We start from the raw sequence: 23,766 nt of genomic DNA, 5'->3' as shown, positions 1-23,766 counted from the left end.
AACCTGGGTTGGCTTTGCCTGGAAGGGAAGGGCATACAGGACAACTGCACCAGCCTTGGATTACACAGGCTTCTTTGGAGCTGCGTGGTGTCAGGGAAGTCACTCAGTCTCTCCAAGGCGTTCCTGTCACCTGTCACTGGCAGACAATAAATCCACCCCTTGCAGGCACTGAGAGGATTAGGCCTGGATTAGGTGTGTGAAGTTCTTTGTCACTGGAATGGTCTCTGCAAATATTAGTTATTATGCTGTTACATTTCCCTTAATAGCCCAGAGCTTGGGAGAGAAAAGCCCTCCATGTCCTTTATTAAGATATCCCTGAAAGCTAAGCAATTTTATGTCCTTTTATTCTCATACATTGTAGTGGGTTTTACATTGAGATGTCTCTAAAGCAGTTTTAAAGAAAACCAACAACCTGGTTCTCTTAGTGATGTTTGGAGAATCCCTGAAAATGATCACGGCAGTGATGTATCTAAGTAAAGAGCGCTTCCTGGACCAGGGATCCACACAATGCCTGCATTGCCCCAGAAGGAGACAGGTGTCGTGCCCTCCTTACCAGTGAGGAGATAGAGGCACCTACTATCCAGAGCTTGCTCAAAGCTGTAGAGCAGTCACTGAGCCCAGCCTCGGATATTAGCACTGTTTGTGGAGTGCTCTGCTACACAGCCTCTCCTCAGCATCTCTAGTTCTCCCTGAGAGGTATAACATCACGCCTCTCTGTCTCTATCAACAGACACTCAAGCATTTGAATGCCCCAGGGTAAGGATCTGGCTATCATTGAGGCTGGTTCATTCAAAGAGGAAAGGATTACACTCACTGATCAGGGTGTCTCAGAGGCCTGAGCAGGGCTGTTCCAACATGCTGCTGTCGGGTTGTCTGTGGGCAGTCCAGCTTTGAGAGACAACTAGGGGCTGTGGATATGGCTAAGTGAATAATGTGAATTTGGACTACACGCACCCACATAAAAGCTGGGCATGGTGGGATACAGCTGTAATCCAGTTGGGGTCAGGAGGAGGCAGAGACAGGAGAATTCTGGGGACTTGATGGCCAAAACTAGAGTTCCAGATCAAATGGCAAAGCCTATCTAATATATATATGAGTGATAGAGTTCAGAAAGCACCTGACACCCACATGCTGTGTACAGGGGCAGGCAAACCCTCATACACAGTACCACCAGCACCACAAATTAAAAAAACAAAACAAAAGGGTAACCTAGAGCAGAATCCGATAGAGCATACTAATAACCCCAGGTGGAGGCAAGAAAAGGAATTCAAGGAGTCATGTTCAGTCACACAGTAAGTCTAAAGGCAGCCTGGGTTACATGAGATCTGGCCTGTCCCAAAAAAGAAGGGAAGAAGGAAAGAAGGAAAGAAAGAAAGAAAGAAAGAAAGAAAGAAAGAAAGAAAGAAAGAAAGAAAGAAAGAAAGAAAGAAAGAAGGGAGGGAGGGAGGAAAAGGAGGAAGGAAGAAAGGAAGGAAGGAAGGAAGGAAGGAAGGAAAGAAGGAAGGAAGGAAGGAAGGAAAGAGAAAAGGAAAGGAAAAGAAAGGAATGATGGACAGAAAGAAGGGAAAAAGAAAATAAAGAAAAATTACTTAGAACAGGGCTCACACCAGAAGGGGTCATTGCTAAAGGTGGTGGAGGAAGCAGGACCTAGAAGGTGTCCATCCAGGTGGATGGCATCCTTTCAGGTTGTCTTTGGACATGAAATTTGAGCCCAAATATTGGAAGACAATTTACTCTAAATGTTAATCTCCTGCCTCCCCACCAATAGGGAGGTGGGAGTACTACCTATGCCCCTTGCTGTCCTTCCTTATCAGGCTTTCAGATTTAGCCAGCACTGGGGTAAACTTGCCTTATCAACCCTCTCGACATCACTGCATCTTCTCCTCCCGTGTTTCACCGTAAAGCTGCTTAACAGTGTGGTCCCTCCATTGATTCTTCACTGTCTCTCTTTGGGGTTTCTGAGCCTGATTTATCGTCTTGTACCACCAAATCACCAAGGTTACTTACCAGTGTGGGGCAGCCCTTCCCTTGGCCCTACTGATCCCTTTTCACTAGTCCATTAATCCATGTGATCTTTATTATAGTGCTAGACACTACAATAACCAACTTCTTTGATCTACAAAAGAAAGTACTGTGCTGAATGCTACTGTGGGGAAAGTGTAGGGTGACGTGGTAACAGAGAAAAACATCTACTCTCCATTGGTCAGCTTTCCATTACTGTAACCAAACACCTGAGACTGTAAGCTTAAAAAAATGAAAGGATTCTTTTGGATCCTTGTCATGGTTGATTAGAATAGGGTTCTACAACCCATTGGAGGGCTTATCCCCAGCGACCTAAAAACTCCCATCGTGTTCTACCACTTAAGATTTCCAATGCCTTCCAGTGTTTCTAAGTAGAGGACTAGCTTTATTACAGGCCTCCATAATGGTCCTATGATGCATCTTATCTTCACAGGAACAAAAACGAAGGAAGGAAGAAACAGCTGACACCCGGGGGATGGGTTGAATAGGATAAGCTCATGCTGCTGTGTGTAAGATCCTACAGGCAGGGGCAGCGTATTAACTCCATTGATGAAGTCATGTGGGTTCCCGAGGGTGTTGCTAACGGCTTTCTGCACCAGGCACATTTTCTCCCAAAAGATTTCTATAAATGCTTGAGAGGCACAGTGGTGTTGTTGATGTCATTCTCCTCCACCTCTTCCTCCTCCTCTTCTTTCTTCTATGCTTTTTTGAGACAGAGTGTCTCTGTTGTAGCCCTGCCTGTCTTGGAACTCCTTCTGAAGACCACTCGGACTCAAACTTGGAGATATGCTTGCCTCTGCCTTCTGAGTGCTGGGATTAAAGGGCTGCACCATCACTGCCCAGCTTCAGTATCTTCTCAAACAAACAAACAAACAAACAAACAAACGAAAAACCAACACAGATGGCCCTTCTCTGCCTGTAGTCTGGCCAGCAGCAGCTCCCTCGTGGCCCCATACCCCATCCTGCTTGCTGCAGTTGGCCCATTTTTGGTAAGGAGCTGGATTCCACCTGAAACTTCCTCTGTCATCTGCTGGCATAAATTCTACCCCATCAAACTTAGGTAAAAATTAAACAAGATGATTCAGGTTAAAGACTTCATAAACTGGGAGACACTCTGTAATTAGCAGCTATTATTATTATTATTACTTTTGTTAAAGTAATTACAACAGTTATTATCCCCATAGAAGTTATGCTATTAGCCCAAGGTCACTCGGGAAAGCCTGCTACCCTGGCATTCAGTGTGCAGGGGAGCTTACAGCATTCTAAAGATCCTCCTCTTGGATACAGACATCCCTCACGCACAGGTACCTCGGGCTGTACTCGTATCACAGTTCAGGGCCACTGCTAAACCTCACTGCCCGTAGAATACGTTGGCTCAGCGGAGGTGCACGGGGTCTGCCCCAGTTGCCAAGACTCCAAGAGCACCGTTTGCATTCATTTTGTTTAATTCTTACATTGCGTTTCAATCTCCTCCTAAGCGCATTTGTTTGCAGAAAGAGCCACGTGGGGAAAGTTCAGCCCACAAATAAGAATATAATTATTACACAGTTTAGCAGTGCCTGGGCGTCACCCGGGTACTCAGTGGTGCTTCACAATTCAATTGTCTCTCCTTGAAGACCGCATTTAATAGGATAAACAATTTCTGCTAAATGCAATAAATGTGAACCTGGGCTGTCATCTCCATAATCAACTCAAGTTTCCCATTAGAAGTGCTGGCTGTGATTGAGATTCAGAATTTAATTTGGCGGTGCTTGCTTCCATGCGCTACTGTCAGCTTCCTGGTTGCCTCCCGTCAACCAAAGACAGAGCGGCTCTCCCCTGTCTCGGGGGAATCTTAAAAGAAGATAGATTATAACTCAAGAAAATTATACGGCCTCCGTATAATGAAAGAGATAAAACATTATTGCATTATCCTGTTGAAATAACAGCAGACAGCAAAGCAATAATATTAAGCTAAACAAGGGCCCAGACCCGTCAGTTCAATTGCAGGGGACGGGGGATGTAGACAGACCTGCTATGATGCCTGTCACTGCCCCAGGCAGTGAATCCTCAGCTTCTTTGCAGTTTCCTATTGACTCCACTGGAGAGAGCTGGCCAGGCCAGGCTGGGGGAAAGTTTGGGTACCGTGGATCTGTTTAACCCTCAGGGTCCGGTACCAAATCCAGCTGCTGCAGATGCAGAGCAGGTGACTTGGCTGAAAACAACTGATGGTGAATGAATCTGATGAACCAACATTTACCTTTAGCAAACTGCTTTTCCAGATCCATTTTATTTCAAGAAGCAACTTTCCTGGAGTTCCTCAATCAGGGAGACATGCCCACGGGCAAACAGAGCAATGAAAAGAGGGAATGTATAAGAAATATGGAACTTACCCACTTAGCACTAAAGGAAAATGATGTTGAGAGCCTGGACATCAGTAGCTGTCCCATTGACCTCTTCAAGCTCTCATCCCCTTAAATAGGATTTGCACAAAAGCCCAGTGTACAAAGTGGAATGTGCAGACAGTATCTCAGAGGAGGGATGGAGGGATGGCAGAGCATACCCCACAGCCAACAGCCCCTTGACCTATATTCTAGCCACAGCGACCTTCTCTTTCCATTCCATCCTCCAATCTCCTGGAGTGATCAGTTTTCCTTGGCTCCCAGGCATGCTCTGTCATTGATCACCATCCAGGGCTGATCTGTGATTTCTGTTGCCACACACTTCGATGCCTATCACTCAGCATCAAAGAAACTAAGGGAGCCAAAGCCACTCTCCTGGCAAGGCAGCAGGCACAGACCAGTCAGTAACATAAAATGCACAAGAGCACACTCATACTCGTACACACACACACACACATACACACACACACCCCCCTGCACAGTGCACACCCCCCCCATAAGCACACACAGCTTCCTGCTGCGTTTTATTTCATGAACAGTTCTTTGCTAACAACATGCTTGCTCAGAAAAGAAGACAAGCCTCATAGTTGAGAATTTAAAATTCTGGAGCCTTGTTTGCAGCACGATTCTGCCATTTCCTAATTGTATGACCTGGAAAAAGTCGTTACAGCCTCCCAAGCCTGCTTTCCTTATATTTGTCTTGCGAGGTTGTCATGGGAATGGGTGGGTGGTACATAGAAATCATTTCATGGAGACTGGCTGTCATTATTACTGAACAAGACTGTGTGCTTACCAAGGGTTGAACATCTTCTTATCAATTTACTGTTGTATTATTAAACACCTACTATCTGCCTTTGTCACTATGTAGTGACCAAGATGGTTTCTCGCTCCTAGACCATGAGGGTAATAAGAGTGCAGAGTGAGCAAAGGAAGTTTGTCATGCAAGGACTTGGGGTTTTGTTCAAACTACTGCCTATTCAAATAAACAGCCACTGAACAAAGTAAAATCTTTAACAGGCAGAGTGGCATTGCCTTTTTTTGTGTATGTGGCAGCTCTGTGTGGGAGATGGTTGTGGGAAGCCTGGCTGCGTTTGTGAGGTCCAGAGCTCATGCTGGGTCAGGTCACCCGCTGGGTGTGTTCCCTCCTCTAACAGCTGAGCGTTTCCGAAGCAGGGCCTGAACAGAGGCTGCCTCCTTTCTGAGGCGATGGATTGTTACACTGCCTTTGTCTTCTTTTGTGCCCTCCAGAGCATGAAGACCAGTTGGACCAGCAACTCCACTTTCCGTCAATGGGGATGTCTATAAGAAAAAAGGACAATGAATGCGAATCGGCCCTTACGATGCTCTCTGGTCCTAGGAGGTGGGGTAGGAATGAGACAACTGGGTTTTGGAATTTGAATCTCTGAAATCTCCCTTTGAAATGAGGCCATTGTTCTCTTGGCTCTATCCCATCATGGGTATGGGCATATTCTGCAATTATTCCTTGCCCAGGGTACTTTTCCTTTTTCTATTGACATTATCAATCCTATTAGCCCTTCAGATCTCAATAAACATGTATTTCTTCAGAGAAGCCCAGGATCCTTAACTCTTCATCCCTTCCCTGTGTTTTAAGCTCTCAGAGCATTTGAGGCAGCTGTTGTATAGAAATCTTTAAATGGGTTTGCAGAATAATGGCAACTAGCATTAGTCTTTCTTGCTACACCACAATCTTTGTGATGACAGGGGCTATACCTGGTTAGGTCATAATGGATCACAACATCTAGGCTGCCATACCGAAGGCCTTCTGCAAATTAGTAATAGATAGTAAGAGGATGAATAGGTGGGTGGGTGGGTAGGTGAGTAGGTACAGAGATGCACTTATGAGTGGTGGGAGAAAGGGTGGGTGGGTGGATGAATGAATGCATGAGTATGTGGATAGATAGGTGAGTGGGTGGATGGATGGGTGGATGGATGGATGGATAAACATGTTGGTGGATAGATGAGTTAGTAGATGGTGAATGGGTGGGTAGATGGACAGAGGCGCGGACAGATTGATGGGATGGGTAGATGAGAAGATGAGTGGGTAGGAGGGGGGATGGATGGAGGGATGTTTTGCAGATTTAAGTACTTTAACATACTGGATGGTTTCTCGTGTATGATAGCTATGTTATCTGCTGTGAGTGTGGTATACTTTAAATGAGGCAAATATCAGTGCTACAACCTTGATGCTTGGTATCTACATAAGGAGTGGCTTTGGGCATAGATGAGACTGGTAAGCAACCAGTTGCTTCCCTGTGATAAATATGTGCAAAATAAAAACGCTAAAGTAGATGGTTTTGTAGGTCTCTTCCAAAAAGAAACACCATGGTCATGTGATTCTACATTCTGAGATCACTCCGTAAGACCTGGGTGAGTTGCTAGAGAAGAGAGCAAAGCCAACCATGAGGTAGAAGGCCATGCTCAAATGCTGTTTAGACAGTCACATCACCTAACCTGGACCAGATTCCTGCTCTCACTGTGAATGGCAACCTGCTGATCTTCAGCTTCTTCATCTCTATAATGGAGTTGTCATCAGTATTGACTTCATGGGGGGATTGCAAAGAATTAAATATTTTCTATGTCTAAAATACAAATTACAAATCCAAAATAAAGCAATTAGTGCTTATTTTTCTTTTCCAGTATAGCAACCATCATTATAAATGATTTATATGCCTCAGTATAAACTCAAGCCATCTCTGTACAGTAGTAAATAGGGTCATATCCAGATGCTGGGGATCAAATGTCTTGTTCCAGTCAAAGTTATTAAATGATGGTGATGAAATCTCAACTCAAACTTGGGTCAAGAACCTAGCTAAGTTGCCTAGAACACATTGAAATACACATAGAATGTCCAATTCTTTATCAGATCCATTAGGTCCATTTTTAAGGACATAAGAAAGTTATGGGGAAGGATAATTCTCAGATGACAGAATGGACAAAGGATTTGAAAGTGGGAAGGGAAGTTTATTAGTCTTTCATTTGTGAGATATCCATCATCTGTCATTCATCTAACTATCATCTATCTATCTATCTATCTATCTATCTATCTATCTATCTATCTATCATCTATCTATAGATGAGGGACAACTGTGCCTGTGTCATGGAGGTATGGAAGGCAATGGGATACGACATTACTTACAGAAGGAGGGAGAGGATATACAGTGTGAAAAGTGATATGTGTACACATCTTCAAAATCCTGTGGGCATCTACAGCAGGAACAGACTAATTCCACTGAGGGGTGGGGCAGCCTCCTTGTCCATATCTCACCTTGCTATTGTTCACTTCGGACATTTTCCCATAGTCTATTTACCCAAGCAATGCTGGAAGACTCATTACCTTCCCGATTGTTGACCTCACAGGCTATGCCTTGGAAGCCAGCAGGGCAGATGCAGTCACAACGTGACCCTGAGGAAAACAGGCAGAGAGTGTGATCACACCCTGTAAAACCAGGACCCGGCAGCTCAATCCCAAGCAACTACATTTCCGTCAGGTAGACATGTGAACCAGACAGTGGGTGGGATGTTATGTTACATGTAGGTGCAATGCTAAAGACCTGCTCTTTTCCTAGGGAGGAGGGGTCCTCATGAAGGGGTGTACATTGCCATCATGAGGTGCTATCGAGAAAATTGCTCCATAGTTGACCTTTGACTCACATTTATATGCTTTCAGGGTCAGATGCTGCATTAGCAGCTTCTGAGAGACAAGTCATCATTCACCACAAGAGTCTAGTCTCTCCTTAAGTGCCTCTAGGAAGGTTCCCCACTCTTTGAGTGTTTCCCTACCTTTCTTTGTCAAGTTCTGGACCTTTGGAAGTGCTTCTCTATGTTGATCTGGAATATGCCCCTCGGGGTGCCTCTCATCTGATTGTGAAAACAGACTCTCTGAATGTCCTCACCTGACTTCGTATTATTCCGTGCCTCTATTCTACAAGCTTCTAGACATCAGCTGCTAGTTCTAAGCTTTTTGCAAAGCAAGAAAAACTATAGCAATCCTAGACCTAAACCCTGAGCTGCTGTGAAATGACCGTCATAAAGTGGGCCTTATGCTGATGGAGGGAGCTGTAGGCCATACCCTGGACTCTGCCAGTTTGCTCCTAGCCATTCTGTCTGAGAAACCAGACACATATCTCTCAGTGCCACTCTTGGGCTGGAACCTGCATCCCCTCAAATACGTTTTCTCTTGCAAAACTCCTTCTGGTCTTGCTCTGTCTATGAGGATCCTGCCTGACAGCAGCTGGATCCCTGAGCTGAGGAGTAATCAGAGGCTCCTGCTATCCTGTTTAGGGTGCTGGAAAGTCAGTCTTGACAGCCCATCATAACAAGGCTGAGACTGTAACCTTACCACTCCCAGTTGGCCCCACTCACTGTAAGGATGCTAGGCACGATCTTGTCAGTTACTCACCAAGTTCTGTTAGTCTGCCCATGATGCCACCCTCAAACCTTCTCACATCATATTGGCAAGGACACTCACAAAGGATTTCTTTGGCTCAGCCCAGGCCATCTTCTTTGTCTAGAGTTTGGCCAAATTCATCCTTGACCTAAAGGTAGACTCCATGCTCACAGCTCCAAGCTTCAGCTAACGCTGCCCTGTGAGGCTGGAGTACAGGTGCTCTGACAGCCAAAGCACAATCCCCCTGCTGCCACCATTCTGACTTCTTGGGAAGTAAAAGTGGGCAAATTGTTGTCCTAGAGTCAGCCTCCTTGGATATGCCTTCCACAAAGGACCCCAGTGCTCTGAAAAATGGTACCTTTCAAGACAGGGATTCCATTGGCTTGGCAAGGAGCACAGTGGCAGGAGCTGACCTCCATCTGGAATTCTTCTAGCGCCTTCTTTATGTTCTGTTTCACGGTGCTGGAGTAGGCAAAGTCTGTGGCTGTCACAAGCTCATACAGGGGCTCGGCCTGGGAGGAAGAGACAACACACACAGCAGCTAGAGGCCAAAGCAGAGCCACAGGGGAAGAACAGGGAGAGCAGTAGTGCATGGAGAGCTCAGGAGTATCCCCACAGAACAGGACAAAAGCTACAGCATGTAGCTAGACACCTGTCCTCTCTGCCTCCCCAACTTGAGAGATACAAGTTCATTTGTTCAAGTTCAAATCAATTAGCAAGAAGTACCTAGTAAATGCTAGGCATAATCTGAAAGAACTGTAATGTGAGAATCTATTCCCAGAGGATTCCAAAGACAGAGACAGACAATAGTGAACACTAGAGGCTTACAGTCTCTGACTTAAATGGGTTCAACTTGAGATCTCTCAACCTTAGGAAGGCAGGAAAGTCACTCCCTTTTAGTTAAAATGTCCTGTGAACTTCCCTGGCTAGTGACAGGCTCTGTCAGAGTACTGCACAGCAGCCAGTGTCAGGGGATCCAGCCCAGTTGGTGGTGAAAAGCCTAAAGCTTCTAGGCTACAGTGCTGCTAAGCTGTGCTCTGTAGTTTGGGTGTGCTGAATGCATTTCTGCCTTGATATTTCCAGTTCGTGATAGGTTTACCCAGACACTACCCCGCAGTGGGTCAAGGTGAATGGTTTCTGCACCAAGTGGTTTCACAGCATAACAGCCAAACCAGCAGAGAGGAGCAGGGGAGGGAAGGAAAGGGGAGGAGAGGTGCTCCTCTGTCTTGGAGCTTAGAAGGTGATGATTTGACAGCTCTTTGGAATACTTTAGGATTGCTGTTTCCTGCATCATTCCCTTCTGGTTTTATGGGAACCACTAATGTTATCCAAAAGGTCACTCCAGGAAGGCCTCACTCTGTGGCTCACAGACCCTTCCATCAGAAGCCTCTGCACTACTCATTTGATAATATTCTGCTTTTCAAATGTTCCTTTATGATCCTTAGACTTTTTAATGAGAAGTCTCTTCTCTGATTTGACAGTAAGCTGTCTGGCAGGGAGAGAGAACCTTGGAGCTGCTCACTCTGTCTTTGGGCACAGCCTCCCATTAAGGGTAAAGAAGATGGCTAGCCAAAGAGCGTCAGAGTGAGTCAGTGGCAGTGGGCAGTGGAGAGGAGGCAGAGGTTAGAAAACACAAGCAGAAAATTTGGTATAGTGCTACCTCAAGACATAGCTATACTCCTTCTGGGCATAAGCCAAAAGATGGACAACAACAAGGACATTTACTCAACCACGTTCATTGCAGCTTTATTCATAATAGCCAGAATCTGGAAACAAGCTAGGTGTCCCTCAACTGAAGAATGGATACAGAAATTGTGGTACATTTACATAATGGAATACTACCCAGCTATTAGAAACAAGGAAATCATGAAATTTGCAGGCAAATGAATGGAACTAGAAAAGATCACCCTGAGTGAGGTAACCCAGAATGAGAAAGACATGCATGGTATATACTCACTTCTAAGTGGATATTAGCCATATAATACAGGATAACCATACTAAAATCCATAGACTTAAAGAAGGTAACTAACAAGGAGGACCCTAGGGAGGATGCTTAATTCTCATTCAGAAGGGCAAATAGAATAGACACGAGAAGAGGTTGAAGAGAGGAGACAGGATAGGAGCCTGCTATAGATGTCCTCTGAAAGACTCCATTCAGCAGGGGATGGAAGCAGATGCTAAGACTCATAGCCAAAATTTGGGCAGAGTGCAGGGAGTCTTATAAAAGAAGGGGGAGATAGAAGGACCTGTGGAGGGGACAGGAACTACTCCAAAAGGAGACTAACAGAGCCAACAAATCTCTGCCCAAGGGGTGCTGTAGAGACTGATGCACTAATCAAGGTCCATGCATTAAGAGGACCTAGACCTCCTGCTCAGATGTAGCCCACAGCATCTCAGCCTCCATGTGGGTTCCCTAGTAAGGGGAGCAGGGGGTATCTCTGATAGGGACTTGGTTGCCCACTCTTTGATCACTTCCCCCTGGTGGGGCAGCCTTGCCAGACCACAGAGAAAGAGGATCCAGGCAGTGCTGATGAGACTTGATAAGCTAGGGTCAGATGGCAGGGGAGAAGAACTCCCCCTTTCTGTGCTCTAGGGGCTGGGGGATAGGGGGGAAGAGGGAGGAAAGGAGGGACTGGGAGGAGGCGAGGGAAGGGCTACAACCGGGGTATAAATTGAATAAAGTATAAAAAAATAAATTAAAAAAATAAAAAGCAACATTTAAAAAAGAAAAGAAAAGAGAAGCATAAGTAGAAACCGCAGGGGCTGGTCACTCTGCACATGCGCATCCGTGGATATGACATAGTGGGCAAGAAGAACCAGAGTCAAACTGCCATTTTGCCGCGTTCTGTTCCTCTTGGTTAGGGATGCAGCTCCAGGGCCTGGTTCCTCTCCAGATTTTGTGTGTGATCCTGTCCTAATTCAGCCTGGAGAGTTTAGGGTCTGTCTAAATGCAGGCAATCATGCCTAATAGAAGCCTCCAGTGGGAAGAAAATTGCTTCCATTTCTTAATGCATCTGATGCTGACCTTCGCTCCAGTGGGCAAAGCAAGACCCCTTGGAGGTCCCATTGTCTCACCGGTCTGTGGTCAATGAATTGATCGAGAGGCTGTTTTCAGAGAGACCAGCCTGTTGGTCCCACGTGGGGGAGGGTAGAGGGAGGAGAGCTTGCCTCACACCGCTGACAAGGTTCTCAACAGTAGCTTTTGGCTTTTGCTCTAAGCTCCTTGAAAGGCCTACTTTAACCACTGTGGTGTTTTCCTACAAAGACACGGTGCCAGCCGGCAGCCAAACCTGGATAAACTTCCCGTATACATGCACCTCTGGAGCTGATGAGATTCTGAGAAGGGCCTGTCTTCACAAGGTGGTGATGATCAGTGCACTTGTCAGGTGAGGGGAAGCTCCAGGTAGTCACATGACTCATTTAACAACAAACAAACTAGTAAGAATACCGAGATGATAATCCTGGTACTACCAAGGCTTGGAGGACAAAGCCTGGTTTCCCTACTAGCTTAGGATGGTTACTGATATGAGTGGCTCTGGAGTTTCCATCACTAGCCTCACCCATGTGTTCTCCAAAGTTTGTGGGGTTTTGGTAAAGCAGAAACCCCGCAAGGCCTCAGGGCAGACCTTTACATTTAGGTAAATATTGCTGTGCCCATCATTAGGCACAATGCTTAAATGATCCAACCATTGAGCTCACTGCAGGACATACATATGTAAAACCAGAACTCACTACAGTCTGCAATTAGGTTGACAGTCTGTGTGCGATGAGCAATTAGGTAATTTATAACAAATACCCAATAGAAAGAGATGGCACTATGTAGTATAATTAATTTCTGTGTTTTGTTTTTTCTTTATATCCTTATTTTCTAGAATTAACAGCAATGTTTTGCAATTTTAAGATAGATTCCCCCAAGGCCATTATCTTTTACCATTTTCTATTATTAGCTTCACGTTCTTTCGTGAAGGTAGACAACATACTTACAAAATGAAGCTGAAGACTGACAACTTCTCCATTTTCAGTGTGTAATGGTTGGCAATAACTGTGTAGCGTGTGTGTGTATACATTACACGCATAGACATGTATATGTATGTGTATAGTAAGACAACAGATGTGAAAGTATCCTATAAGCCGAGAGGACTGAATAAATCTTAAAATATAATTAATACAATAATTTTGCTCACTGTCTGTGTTTCTGCCTCCCTTCTCCTTCCTCCCTTCCTCCTCTTTCCCTTCATTTCCTCTCTGACCTCTCCCTTAGACACTCAGTCTTAAAGACAATGGTCAGTCGGCTCTTTAACATACTTGTCCTCGGGAAAATTTTATGTATCATACCATTGTGAGGCGGTGCTGGAGAATGTTAAGTTCCAGGCAAATTTGTGCGGTGCACCCTGTTGTTCTTAATGGTGTCAAAGAGTTGCCACCACAGCTAGCCACCACAAGGAGATGAACTCCATACCCGATACACAGCCTCTAATCTTCACAGTACTTTGAGAATTGGGTAGTCCTTCTTGCTACAGCTGAAAAAGCTGGGGCACAGGAAGGTAGAATGAGAAAGGCATCACCTCCAGCAAGGGTGGGCTTTGATCTTAAATATTGTGCTTTTTTGTCTGTCAATCAGTATATATTTTTAGACCTGTGTATAGTTATATAATCATACCAAATTGGCACAAAAATGTGATTTTACATCTCATCTTTTCACTCATCATGTGAGGCTCTCCCTGTATGACTCAGCCTGTGCTGACAAAATGGCTTCAGGGTACATGGATCAACTGCTTCTTTAGTCAGCTGCTCTGTTTTTCAGTCTCCGGTTGATACGTTTATCCTTTTAGCTTTTGCTACTACAAGTATCCAAGCCAGTTAGTCTTTATACAAATTTCTTTTCAAAAAATTAAAACCAGATTAGTAACTATCAACTATCAGCATTTTTAATACTATAGAGCCAAATTATATTTACCTCACCAAAGGCCACTTTCAGCACTCCCAATGATTTGAGTATTACAGACTTTAAATCACTGTCAATTTGATAGGTAAAAATAATAGTATATAATCATAATAAAAAAATACTATATTATAATGCTGTAATAACGATGCTATTTTTATTGGTAGAAAGGTTGAATGTTTGGCTATTTATTAGCCAATTTTTGGGTATCTGTTTCCTTAGCAATTATATTTTTGTTATGAATTGTGTCATTCTTCACATGATAAGAGTCTTATTTGTGGCAAATCATTATCATCATCATCATCATCATCATCATCATCATCATTGGTGAACCATCTGCCTATCTGCTATGTTGACATCTATCTACTGACTAAAATTTGTTTTTCTGGTGTGTGTGTGTGTGTGTGTGTGTGTGTGTGTGTGTGCATGTGTGTACATGTGTGTTCATGTTGGTGTACATAGAGGCCAGGGGTCAACCTTGGGTGATGTTCAGGAGCCATGCACCTTATGTTGTTTTAAGACAGTCTCTCATTCTCCTGGAGTTTTCTGATTAGGCTAGGCTGGCTGTCCAGTGGGCCCAGTGCTCTGCCTGTCTGCCTTCTCAGCACTGGGATTACAAATGCAGCCCATCACACATGATGGTTCCCTCTCTCTCTCTCTTTTAAATATAAGGGTTCTAGGGACTGAACTCAGGTCTCATGATTGTACAGTGAGAAAATTTACGACCGAGCCATCTTCTGAGTTCCTCGCTGACATGGTTTTACTGGAATAGCGCCAACACGCCACATTTTATAGCTTCTTTTACTTTGAGAAAATGTGAACACTTCAGCTCTCCTTCTGGACATGGCCTCTCAAAGGTAGGCTTACATGTGACAGGGCAGCAGATCTTCCAAAGCAGGGTTGCACATGGTATGCAGCTCTGTAGATGAACACGTGGTAGAACTGGAGCTTCTCCATAATCAAGCTGGCACAGGGTAGGGAGCCATCTCTTTAGAGGAAAGTTTGCAAATAGTAGGGGCTAGGGGTCCTCAGAGGCAGGATTTTGTATGTTAGGGCTACAGTCTTCAGATGTATGCTTGTGCATAGTAGGGCTGCAGGTCCTCAGAAGAGGCTTTCAGTATACTCTGACCACTGACAGGCGAGCAGGAGCATGGAGTGAAGTAACTGAAGACTTCTGGCACTCTTCAGAGCCATTATCAGCCTCCGTCTGAACATTTGAGTGAGTATAATGGGCAGCGCTCTCTTCCCAATGTCTTGGACATGTGTGATTGGGAAATTGGCTCATATTGAACTAAGACGATGAGGTTTCAGTTGATTCTCTGCAGTATAACCTGGGCTATTCTGACCTCTTGGTGAGTGAGTATCATTCATATTTTCTTCTTCTACCTTAGGTGATGCAATGTCTTCTTCATCTTCATCCTCTGTGGTCCAAGCCTACCACCTAGCTATACTAACACATACAGAAGCCTATGCAGGCGACAGAACAATGACTACGATTACCAGTTAAATACAGGACACCCAGTTACAGCCAAATGTCAAATAAGGAGCAATTAAAGAATCAGTATGTTCTGTGCAATACACAGGAGGGAGATGTTTTATAACAAGAGAATAATCCTTTCCTAATCTGAAGTTCCATGCTGGATACTCTGTATTCTCATCTGCTAAATATGAAAATGCTTTCTGCTTTGTCTCAAAATGCCTTTGGAGTTCACCCACTGAGGAGCATTTTGCCAGGTCTCAAGCTTTTTCCTTTAAAGACCTGGGGTTGCTGGTACACTGCATATTGGAATGACTTTGGCGTTTGATTTTCACTCCTGGGAGATACATTTGTTCCTAAAAGGAAAACATGTCAGCAGGGTGTGTTGTAGTATTGTTTTGTTTTGTTTTCAGTCCTCCTGCTTAGGTTTCAAGGCCGCATTTCACCCTGGGTTGTCCGTGCGGGGCAGATTCTCCACTGTGCGCCTGATGAATGTATGCGCACATTTAATCTCGCTGCTCGCCCAGGAAGGAGTCTTTGTATCTTAGATTTCTACTTCTGTGCTCTATCCATCATATTTCTTTTCCATCGCTGTTTTAATCTCTTTGTCTTTTGTTTCTGTATTATAAGAGCATTTTTTTATAGTACCTTCCACATCACTGACTCAATTTTCTGCAGTGTCAATTCTGTTCTTTATAGTTTCCAATGTGGGTTTTAATTCTGCCATTGAGCTCTTGGTTCCCCACATCCAGCTACTTCCCTTTCATATGATTAGTGTCTAAACAGCTCAGCTTCTATTTTTATTTCATAAATTCCTCATTTTCTCGAATTTTATTGTTGTCACAAAGCAAACGCATTCTCAAATTTACTTCCATTTTTCCATTTTATAGACATGTGCTCATTTTCTGCAGCTTGAGCATAATTTCCATCTTCTGTGTTAAAAAAAATCTCTTTATTTATCCACTTCCATCTCTAACTCTTCTTTTAACAAGGTGCCACTTCTCCCTGTCTGTGTTTACCAGAAAATAACATGAGCGGGTTCTTGCTTCTATACCTCACACCTGCAGAAATCTTATCTCGGGTCTTCTCAAAGGAGACATTATTATACGTAGGCAGTGGCACAGGAATTGTTTATCCAGTGGGCTTCTGCTGTCCTGAAAATCAGCCATCACTCCAGCCTCCTGGGAAGCTGCCTCTGTAGAGAGGCCTTACTCTGAGACAATGAGATGCAGCCTGCAGTTTCTGAGACCAGAGAGCGCGCATGGAGCGGGAGGTGGATGAACATGTGTTCGCAGTGCCGGTGACAGATGCATGGAGGGGCACAGAAGTCTTCTGCACTTCCACCTCCCTCCTGTTGTGTTCCTCAAAACACTCTCCTCTCTCGTGCACCCCTTGATATCACCCGTTTGACCCCTACAGTCCCCAGACAAACAGACACATTTGTCCCTACCTGTGGAACCACGTCATCCTCCCTAGGTCTCAGTGTTTCCAACTATGAGGAAACATGAGCTATCATAGTCCATATGATATTATCTATCATATATAGTATCATATATTTAGTCCAGTGCTAATATTCAGATACCTATTTTCCTGTTCTCTCTCAACCCTGACTTGGCTGATGCCATTCAGTGTCGCCATGGCATCAGCCAAGCTTGGATTTCTCTGGAGCTGCCTGTAACCCATGGCTGGCTGAATCCCTCCTTTGACTGTCAGTGATTGTGCTCAGAGTGTCACCAGTGACTAAATATAGAGGCAAGAATGGAATGGCAGCTCTCTCCTCCAGCCCAGAAGATGCCCAAAGGAAAGAAGGCCCAGGGGAAGAAGGTGGCCTCAGCCCCCACCGTCATGAAGAAACAGGAAGCCAAAAAGGTGGTCAATCCTTTGTTTGAGGAAAGGCCCAAGAACTTCAGCATTGGGCAGGATATCCAGCCTGGAAGAGATCTCAAAAACTTGGTCAAATGACCCCGCTACATCAGGCTGCAGCGGCAAAGGGCCATCCTCTATAAGCGGCTCCAAGTACCTCCTGCCATTAACCAGTTCACCCAGGCCCTGTACCCGCAAACAGCTACCCAGCTGCTTAAGCTTGCCCGAAAATACAGGCCAGAGACAAAGCAGGAGCGATAAAAGAGGCTACTGGCCCTTGCTGAGAAGAAAGCTGCTGGGAAAGGGGATGTCCCAACTAAGAGACCACTTGCCCTTCAAGCAGGGGTCAATATGGTCACCACCATGGTGGAGAACAAGAAAGTGCAGCTGGTGGTGATTGCCCATGATGTAGATCCCATTGAGCTGGTGGTTTTCCCACCTGCCCTGGGTTGAAAGAAGGGGGTCCCCCTACTTCATCATCAAGGGAAAGCTCAGGCTGGGGCGGCTGGTCCTCAGGAAGACTGGCACCACTGTTGCCGTCACACGGGTTAACTTGGAAGACAAGGGTGCTCTGGCCAAGCTGGTGGAGGCTATTAGGGCCAATTACAATGACAGATACCATGAGCTCTGCCGCCCCTGAGGAGGCATCCTAACATCCTGGGTCCTAAATCTGTGGCTAGCATTGCCAAGTTGGAAAAGGCAAAGGCTAAAGAACTCTCACTAAACTGGGCTAAATGTACACTGCTAAGTTTTCTCTACATAAATATAATTACAAAAAGGAATGGTCTCCTCATTGTTCTGGCACACAAATACAGGTCTTGCTGGGAAATCATGCAGAATCTCTCATTAAGGTCCAGTCTCCCTTTTTTTTTTTTCCTCCTTAACTGCAAAGAGAACTCTCAGGGGGTGGACAATGGTCCATCAATGACAAAGAAGAGGATGATGTAAGACATGCTACGGGTACAGTGCAGATGTCCCCACAGGCAAGGACCTACCACTGCTGATGTGTATGACAGGTCTGTTCTGACAAGCATCTGTTTAGTTTATTTGCAGTTTCAAGATCCTTCTTGCTGGGGAGTCAAGTGGTTAGAATCATTATTTCTCTATTCACCAAGCCCGCATGGGGCAGAAAGAGGTCCAACTCTCTTGTCTGGACCTAAGAGATTCTCGAACAGCCACAGATGGCTATGAGCCTCCTGGCCCTTGACTTGTCACAGAAGAAGGCAAACGCATTTAACTTGCAGATTGCTGAAAGCACCAGCCTGGGCGACACTCTCAATGCCCCAGCAGAGTATTGTGAATCCAGTAGGAGCTCCAAAAACCTTCCGTATTATCATCACACCTTGCACAATCTTAAGAGACGAGTGTGCATGCTGCCAACTTACTGTCCTTCCTAGGTGCTTCTTTCATCTAGGCATGTCATTATTTCCCTCTGGTATCTTCTTATAGCATGGAAGATGGTCCCCTTAGGAACACAGGGACCAAATGAGGAACTTGGGATCTTTAGATGGCAGGGAGTACTGTGTTCCAACCTATTCATCTCACATCTATTTTTCTATGATAATGCAAGCACCTCACTCTTGGGGCCTGTGCCCCGATGATTTCCACATTCCATACACAGTTGACTGCAGACCCTCAGATTCCACGTTCTACACAGAAGTAGAGAGGGTACGATGGCTGCATATACCTTGATCTTGATGATTGCTGGGTTGTACTGTACAGCGTCTCCCCATTCCTGCATCAGTTCAGCTGTTGGCAGTTCCCTGTACGCCAAGGAGGTGATGTATTCACTCGCCCCTCCTCGCACAAGAACTACCAAGTCTTCCACCATGGTGTTCCTCTTATTTCTGTCTGGAATGGGTAGAAAGAGCGGCATGGAATCAAGGAATCTAGTTCTATGCCTTGGAATGTAGCGGCAGCTAAACAAACAGTTGAGAAGCCATGATTCTTAGTGAGCTAGTCTGGGAGACATGCGAGATGAAGACATGTTCCCGGTCGTAGGGAAGTGATGGTACCTGGGGCAACTGGGTATCCATTCATGCATAGCACAAATGAGGAGAACAAGGAAGGAAGATTCATCTTGAACATATACAAATGCCAGTTATTGAGTTATTATATGTGAGGTAGACAGAGAGAAGTAGATGGACAATGAGAATTGTACGAACATGGTAGACACACGAAAAGATGCTAGGGAAATAGACATCCAGATGATAAATAGATGACAGATAGATATAGGTTGGTAAATAGGTGGGCAGAAAGGGAGAGAGACATTGTAATTAGTGGGGTTTTGTGGGTGCTGGCAATGTCCTGTTCAGAGACCTAGATAGGGATTAAGGTACAAAGTTTCTTAAAAAGTACCTGTGCTCTATATCTCCAGCTTCACCACAATGAACAAACAATCAACAACATCAGCAACTCCGTCTCAAGTACAGATCTCTGCTCTAGGCTATGAGCTATTTCCTGTGTTTGTGCTTGACTGTATACTATTTCACTATGGGATTCTTCCCACGGCAGGTAGAGCAGGACACAGACAACTGGGAGGAAGCAGAGCGCTGCCATCCAGAATCATTCCTACTCTCCATATACCAGACTTCCAATTCATACTGCACATAGGCATCTGCTCCCAGACCCTGACTCTACACGGAGGCTGGCTTTAACCCCCAACTCAAGTTTGGCTTTTCCTGCCATGAGGCCTGTGTCATGTGACTGGTGCTGTGCCAGATGTCCCAATCTCTTTGGATGCCTCATCTCAGGTAAGGCCCTAGTCTCTGCCACCTTGCCTTGGCCCCCCAGCATTCTCTCTCCAGCCAGGCCAACTCTCAGCCCCTAGAGGAAAGTGATACTATTAACACCTACATGCTGCAGCATTCCAGTTGTAATTCACAGCTCTGGAAACTCTGTCTTGAGGTGTTTAGCCTGGAGATTGGCCTTTTTGCCTTTTATCTACTACACACTCTCATTATGAAAACAGGAGTTCAACCTCATTCATTTCTGTGCATTCGTGATACTAATAGGGAGTAGCCAGATTTTATTAGATAGATCATTATATTCATTGAAATGCCTTGGAACATCCCATGCTTAAAGAAAGCCCGAGACCAATGGTGCTAGGGAGAGAAAGGCTGTCAGGGCAGGAGTCATGTGACTCTGGCTCACCTTTGATTTCATTCAGAATGTCATTGCAGTTCTTTTGCGACACATCCAACTTGAAGTTTACTACAGAGATGGTAGCACCAACTTTGAATCGGTGTCCAGCACAGGCAGAAACATGGTCAAGAGTATAATCTGAAGGAAGAAGGAAAGATGCCCATGACCTACTAGGTAATTTGCTCTGTCCCCTTTCCCACGATTGACTCTAACACTAACCCTTCTTGGCATCCTATGGTCCTGGGTTCAAATAAGCATGTCATCAATCTGAAGATAAGAAGTATAGGGTACAGAGCACAGACCCCCACACACACCCATGGAGATCAGTCCCAAGTTTCTGTTCCAGCCTCCTTCTTGAAGTCTCTGAGGATACTTGCAGCTTTCAAAGTGGTCACATGCTCAGATCAGCTATCCTCTAAAAAACCAGACTCCCAATCGGGCACTCTGTTATTATGGCTACTACTGATGTGATGGTCTTGGTCTATCATGACAAAAACAAACAGACAAACAAACAAACAAACAAACAAAATTTGGAGAGAAAAGGGTTTATTCACCTTATGCTTCCACATCACACTTCATCATCAAAGGAAGTCAGGACTGAAACACAAGCAGGTCAGGAACCTGGAAGCCGGAACTGATGCAGAGGCCATGGAGGGGTGCTGCTTACTGGCTTGCTCCCATGGCTTGCTCAGCCTGCTTTTTCATACAACCCAGGATCCATAGCTGAGGACTGGCTCCACCCACAATGGGCTGGGCCTTCCCTCATCAATCACTAATTAAGAAAATGCCTCACAGCTGGATCTTATGGAGGCATTTTTGTTAAGGGAAGTTCCCTCCTTTCAAGTAACTCAAGCTTGTGTGAAGTTGATCTAAGACTGGCCAGCACAGTGGGTAGTTAGCACCACTCCCTGCCTTTCCTGGTCCACATTTCTCTGATCTTTGATAAAGGAAAAGGCCTGCATGAATTGGGTGAAGTAATGCATGGTCTGAAAGTATCTGGTGGTACATGTACAAGTTTCCCCTACTTATTTGAGGACTCCTTCTCGCCACCTTCTGCCTTGATTCTCCTCAAGGTATCTTCTTCCCTGGGGCTTGCTGCAATCTCATATAAGACCTTTCTGAATTGTTTTACATCTGGCTTAGGAAAAAGAGGCTTGTTGACTAGTAGGCTTCCTAGCATTATCAGTGTGGACCATACCTTCCGCCAAGAGTATTCCAAACCCTTGAAACATAAAGCTCATTGAGATAATAGGTGTTACAAGAAAAAGACTCTCCAGGGCCATGCAAATTCATTAGCTGTGCACGAAATGTGGCAGGTTTTTCACCCTCTCCGACCCTCGGCAGTGCTCTGGAGAAACTCTGAAGGTGGCATCAATTTTATATTTCCCTGAATTGTGTGATTCTCTAGGCCAGTTATGGGGGGGCAGTTTTGGAAACTACGGAAAGAACCTTTGGGACAACTCTTTTGGAGGAAGGCACCTTTGATCTTGGTAGACTCAAGTCTTGAACACATGCATTTACCTTGTATGCATGCCTACAAGTACACTGGAATTACAACTAAGCCCTGGATCCGCTGAGGGGCCATGTGTTCTAGAACAGTTCACATAACCAGACCAGGGCCCATCCCTGAGACAGAATACTGGATTGGAAAGTGATGTTCATACCCTAGACTGGGTGTTAAAGACAGCTGGAAAGATCAGGAATGCCTGTAGGCAAGACGGGAGGAGAAGGACAGGAGTGTTAGGACTGGTCGTTAGTCTGGGGACTACAGTAATATGAACCCTCAGTAGTGAAACTGTCACCTGTGGACCAGCACCTTTAGCATCATCTCCAAGTTGTTGGAAAGATGGAATTTTAGACTTCACCTTGATCCTACTGGATCAGCTCAATCACTTCAAAGATTTGTCTCTAATTCACATTCACAGGAGTGAATGAAGCATTGGTCATAGGATGAGCCCGTGGTACTGTCAAAATCAATGTAAGGACTAGGGAGATGGCTCAGAGGCAAATTTACAAAATGAGGAGCAGAGTTCAAATACCCAGAAACAATGGCCAGGTAAGCATGGTGGCCTGTCTGTAATTGCAGCCCATGAAGGTAGAGAGACAGAGGATCTTGAACAGCAAGCTGGTTAAAATATCAAAAAGCTCTGGATTGACCGATTAATATGGTGGAAGAACATAGAAGATGATCCCTGGCATCAACCTCAGGCCTCCACATACATGTGCAGTTATGTACACATGAACCCACACATGCATGCACCCACACACATGAAAAATAAAGCAAACATACCGTAATACATACACACACACACACAAATGAACAAGAAAAATGGAAAATAAAATTTGGAGGTAGGTATGAGGAAACTTGCTGGTGAATAGAAAGGAAAGAAAAGTAATTGAGGTCGATGCCTAAGCTTTTGGCTTAGCCTCTGGCTGGGAACCATTTCTGAGATGTGGAAATGATAGGGGAGAGCAGATGCAGTGACCCAGCGGTCCAGGATGCAAATGTGACTCAGTGCACAAGCTTGGCTCTAATCAGATACAGTTAGTTGTGGAAAGGAGGACCACTCAAAGAGGGAGCTGGGCTGGGAGGACCAACCCAGCTAAGCCAGGGAGAGGAAGATAAAGACTCGGCAAAGGCCTCTGTGGAGGGGCAGCCATGTCAGTGGGAGGGAAATGGGAGCATGATTCAAGTCTCTTCCCCAAGCATTAACATAAGACTCTCCCATCACTCATCCCTCCTGTGTTGGCCAGGAAAGGCGTGTCCCTCTGCCAACGCACCTGCTCGCTCCATGGCATCTTTGTTCATGATAAGCGTGTACTCATAGATGCCCCCAAGCACGGCCTCAGTGATGAAGTGGGTCCCAAAATCACGAAGGAGATCTCGGTATTCCCCATAGCTGTACTCCAGGGGCAGGCTCTTGACCCTCTGGAGGAATTCGTAGTGGAGCATGAGGTTTCTGGACTTCAGCTTGTAATGTGCCACTTCAAGGACAGAGTGCACATGCAGAAACTTGCTTTTCTAGAGGAAATGCCAACAAGGAGAAAACAGACCTTCACAACTGGGAATAGCAAAGGGGAAGATGAACTTTACAAATACCGCCCCAGGTAATCATGCTTATGATCCCTTTAGGACATCTGAGGGAAGGTGGTCTCTTTGGGAAGATTTCAATCCTCCTGAATATTCTAGCATCCTTTTCAGCTTGGATGATCACTGAGCTCCTTACAGGAGGAAACAAGGACAGTGAAGGAGAATCAGAAACCTGCACAGCGAGTGAATGTGGCCACTTGAGGTCGCTCAGACAGGGGCAGAATTTGCTAACTTGCAAGCCTCAACCATTTCCCTTTGTCTTTTGAAAATGAAACCCCAAACCGTTCAAGTCCAAAAGTGCTTTGGGAAGGTGACAGTGGCGGGAGTCAGAAAACCATGGTCCACAGAATTTATCTGCTGACTGTTTCACAAATACTACCATTCCTGTTCATTGATATCTTGTCTATAGTCTCTGTCACACTGCGGTGGCAGAGTTGT

At 45.2% G+C, this 23,766-nt stretch overlaps 1 protein-coding gene and 1 pseudogene across 2 annotated transcripts in view; one reads left to right on the top strand and one right to left on the bottom strand.

Moving 5' to 3' along the window:
* Positions 1–4,256: 4,256 nt before the first annotated feature.
* Positions 4,257–23,766, bottom strand: part of C8b (complement C8 beta chain) — a 41,398-nt gene continuing 21,888 nt past the window's right edge. For both annotated transcript variants that reach the window (XM_021650103.2, XM_021650106.2), the window contains 6 exons: positions 23,019–23,259; positions 20,247–20,375; positions 18,781–18,944; positions 9,170–9,323; positions 7,759–7,827; positions 4,257–5,702 (listed from right to left, as the gene is read on the bottom strand). In XM_021650103.2, coding sequence (XP_021505778.2) covers positions 5,551–5,702; positions 7,759–7,827; positions 9,170–9,323; positions 18,781–18,944; positions 20,247–20,375; positions 23,019–23,259 — 909 coding nt within the window. In that variant the 3' untranslated portion in view covers positions 4,257–5,550. The remainder of the gene's footprint in view (positions 5,703–7,758; positions 7,828–9,169; positions 9,324–18,780; positions 18,945–20,246; positions 20,376–23,018; positions 23,260–23,766) is intronic.
* LOC132646843 (large ribosomal subunit protein eL8-like) lies at positions 17,022–17,566 on the top strand (annotated as a pseudogene).

The sequence above is a fragment of the Meriones unguiculatus genome, chromosome 12 (genome assembly GCF_030254825.1).
Source record: "Meriones unguiculatus strain TT.TT164.6M chromosome 12, Bangor_MerUng_6.1, whole genome shotgun sequence".
NCBI classification, from domain to species: Eukaryota; Metazoa; Chordata; class Mammalia; order Rodentia; family Muridae; genus Meriones; species Meriones unguiculatus.
This window is presented reverse-complemented; position numbering and strand designations above follow the sequence as displayed.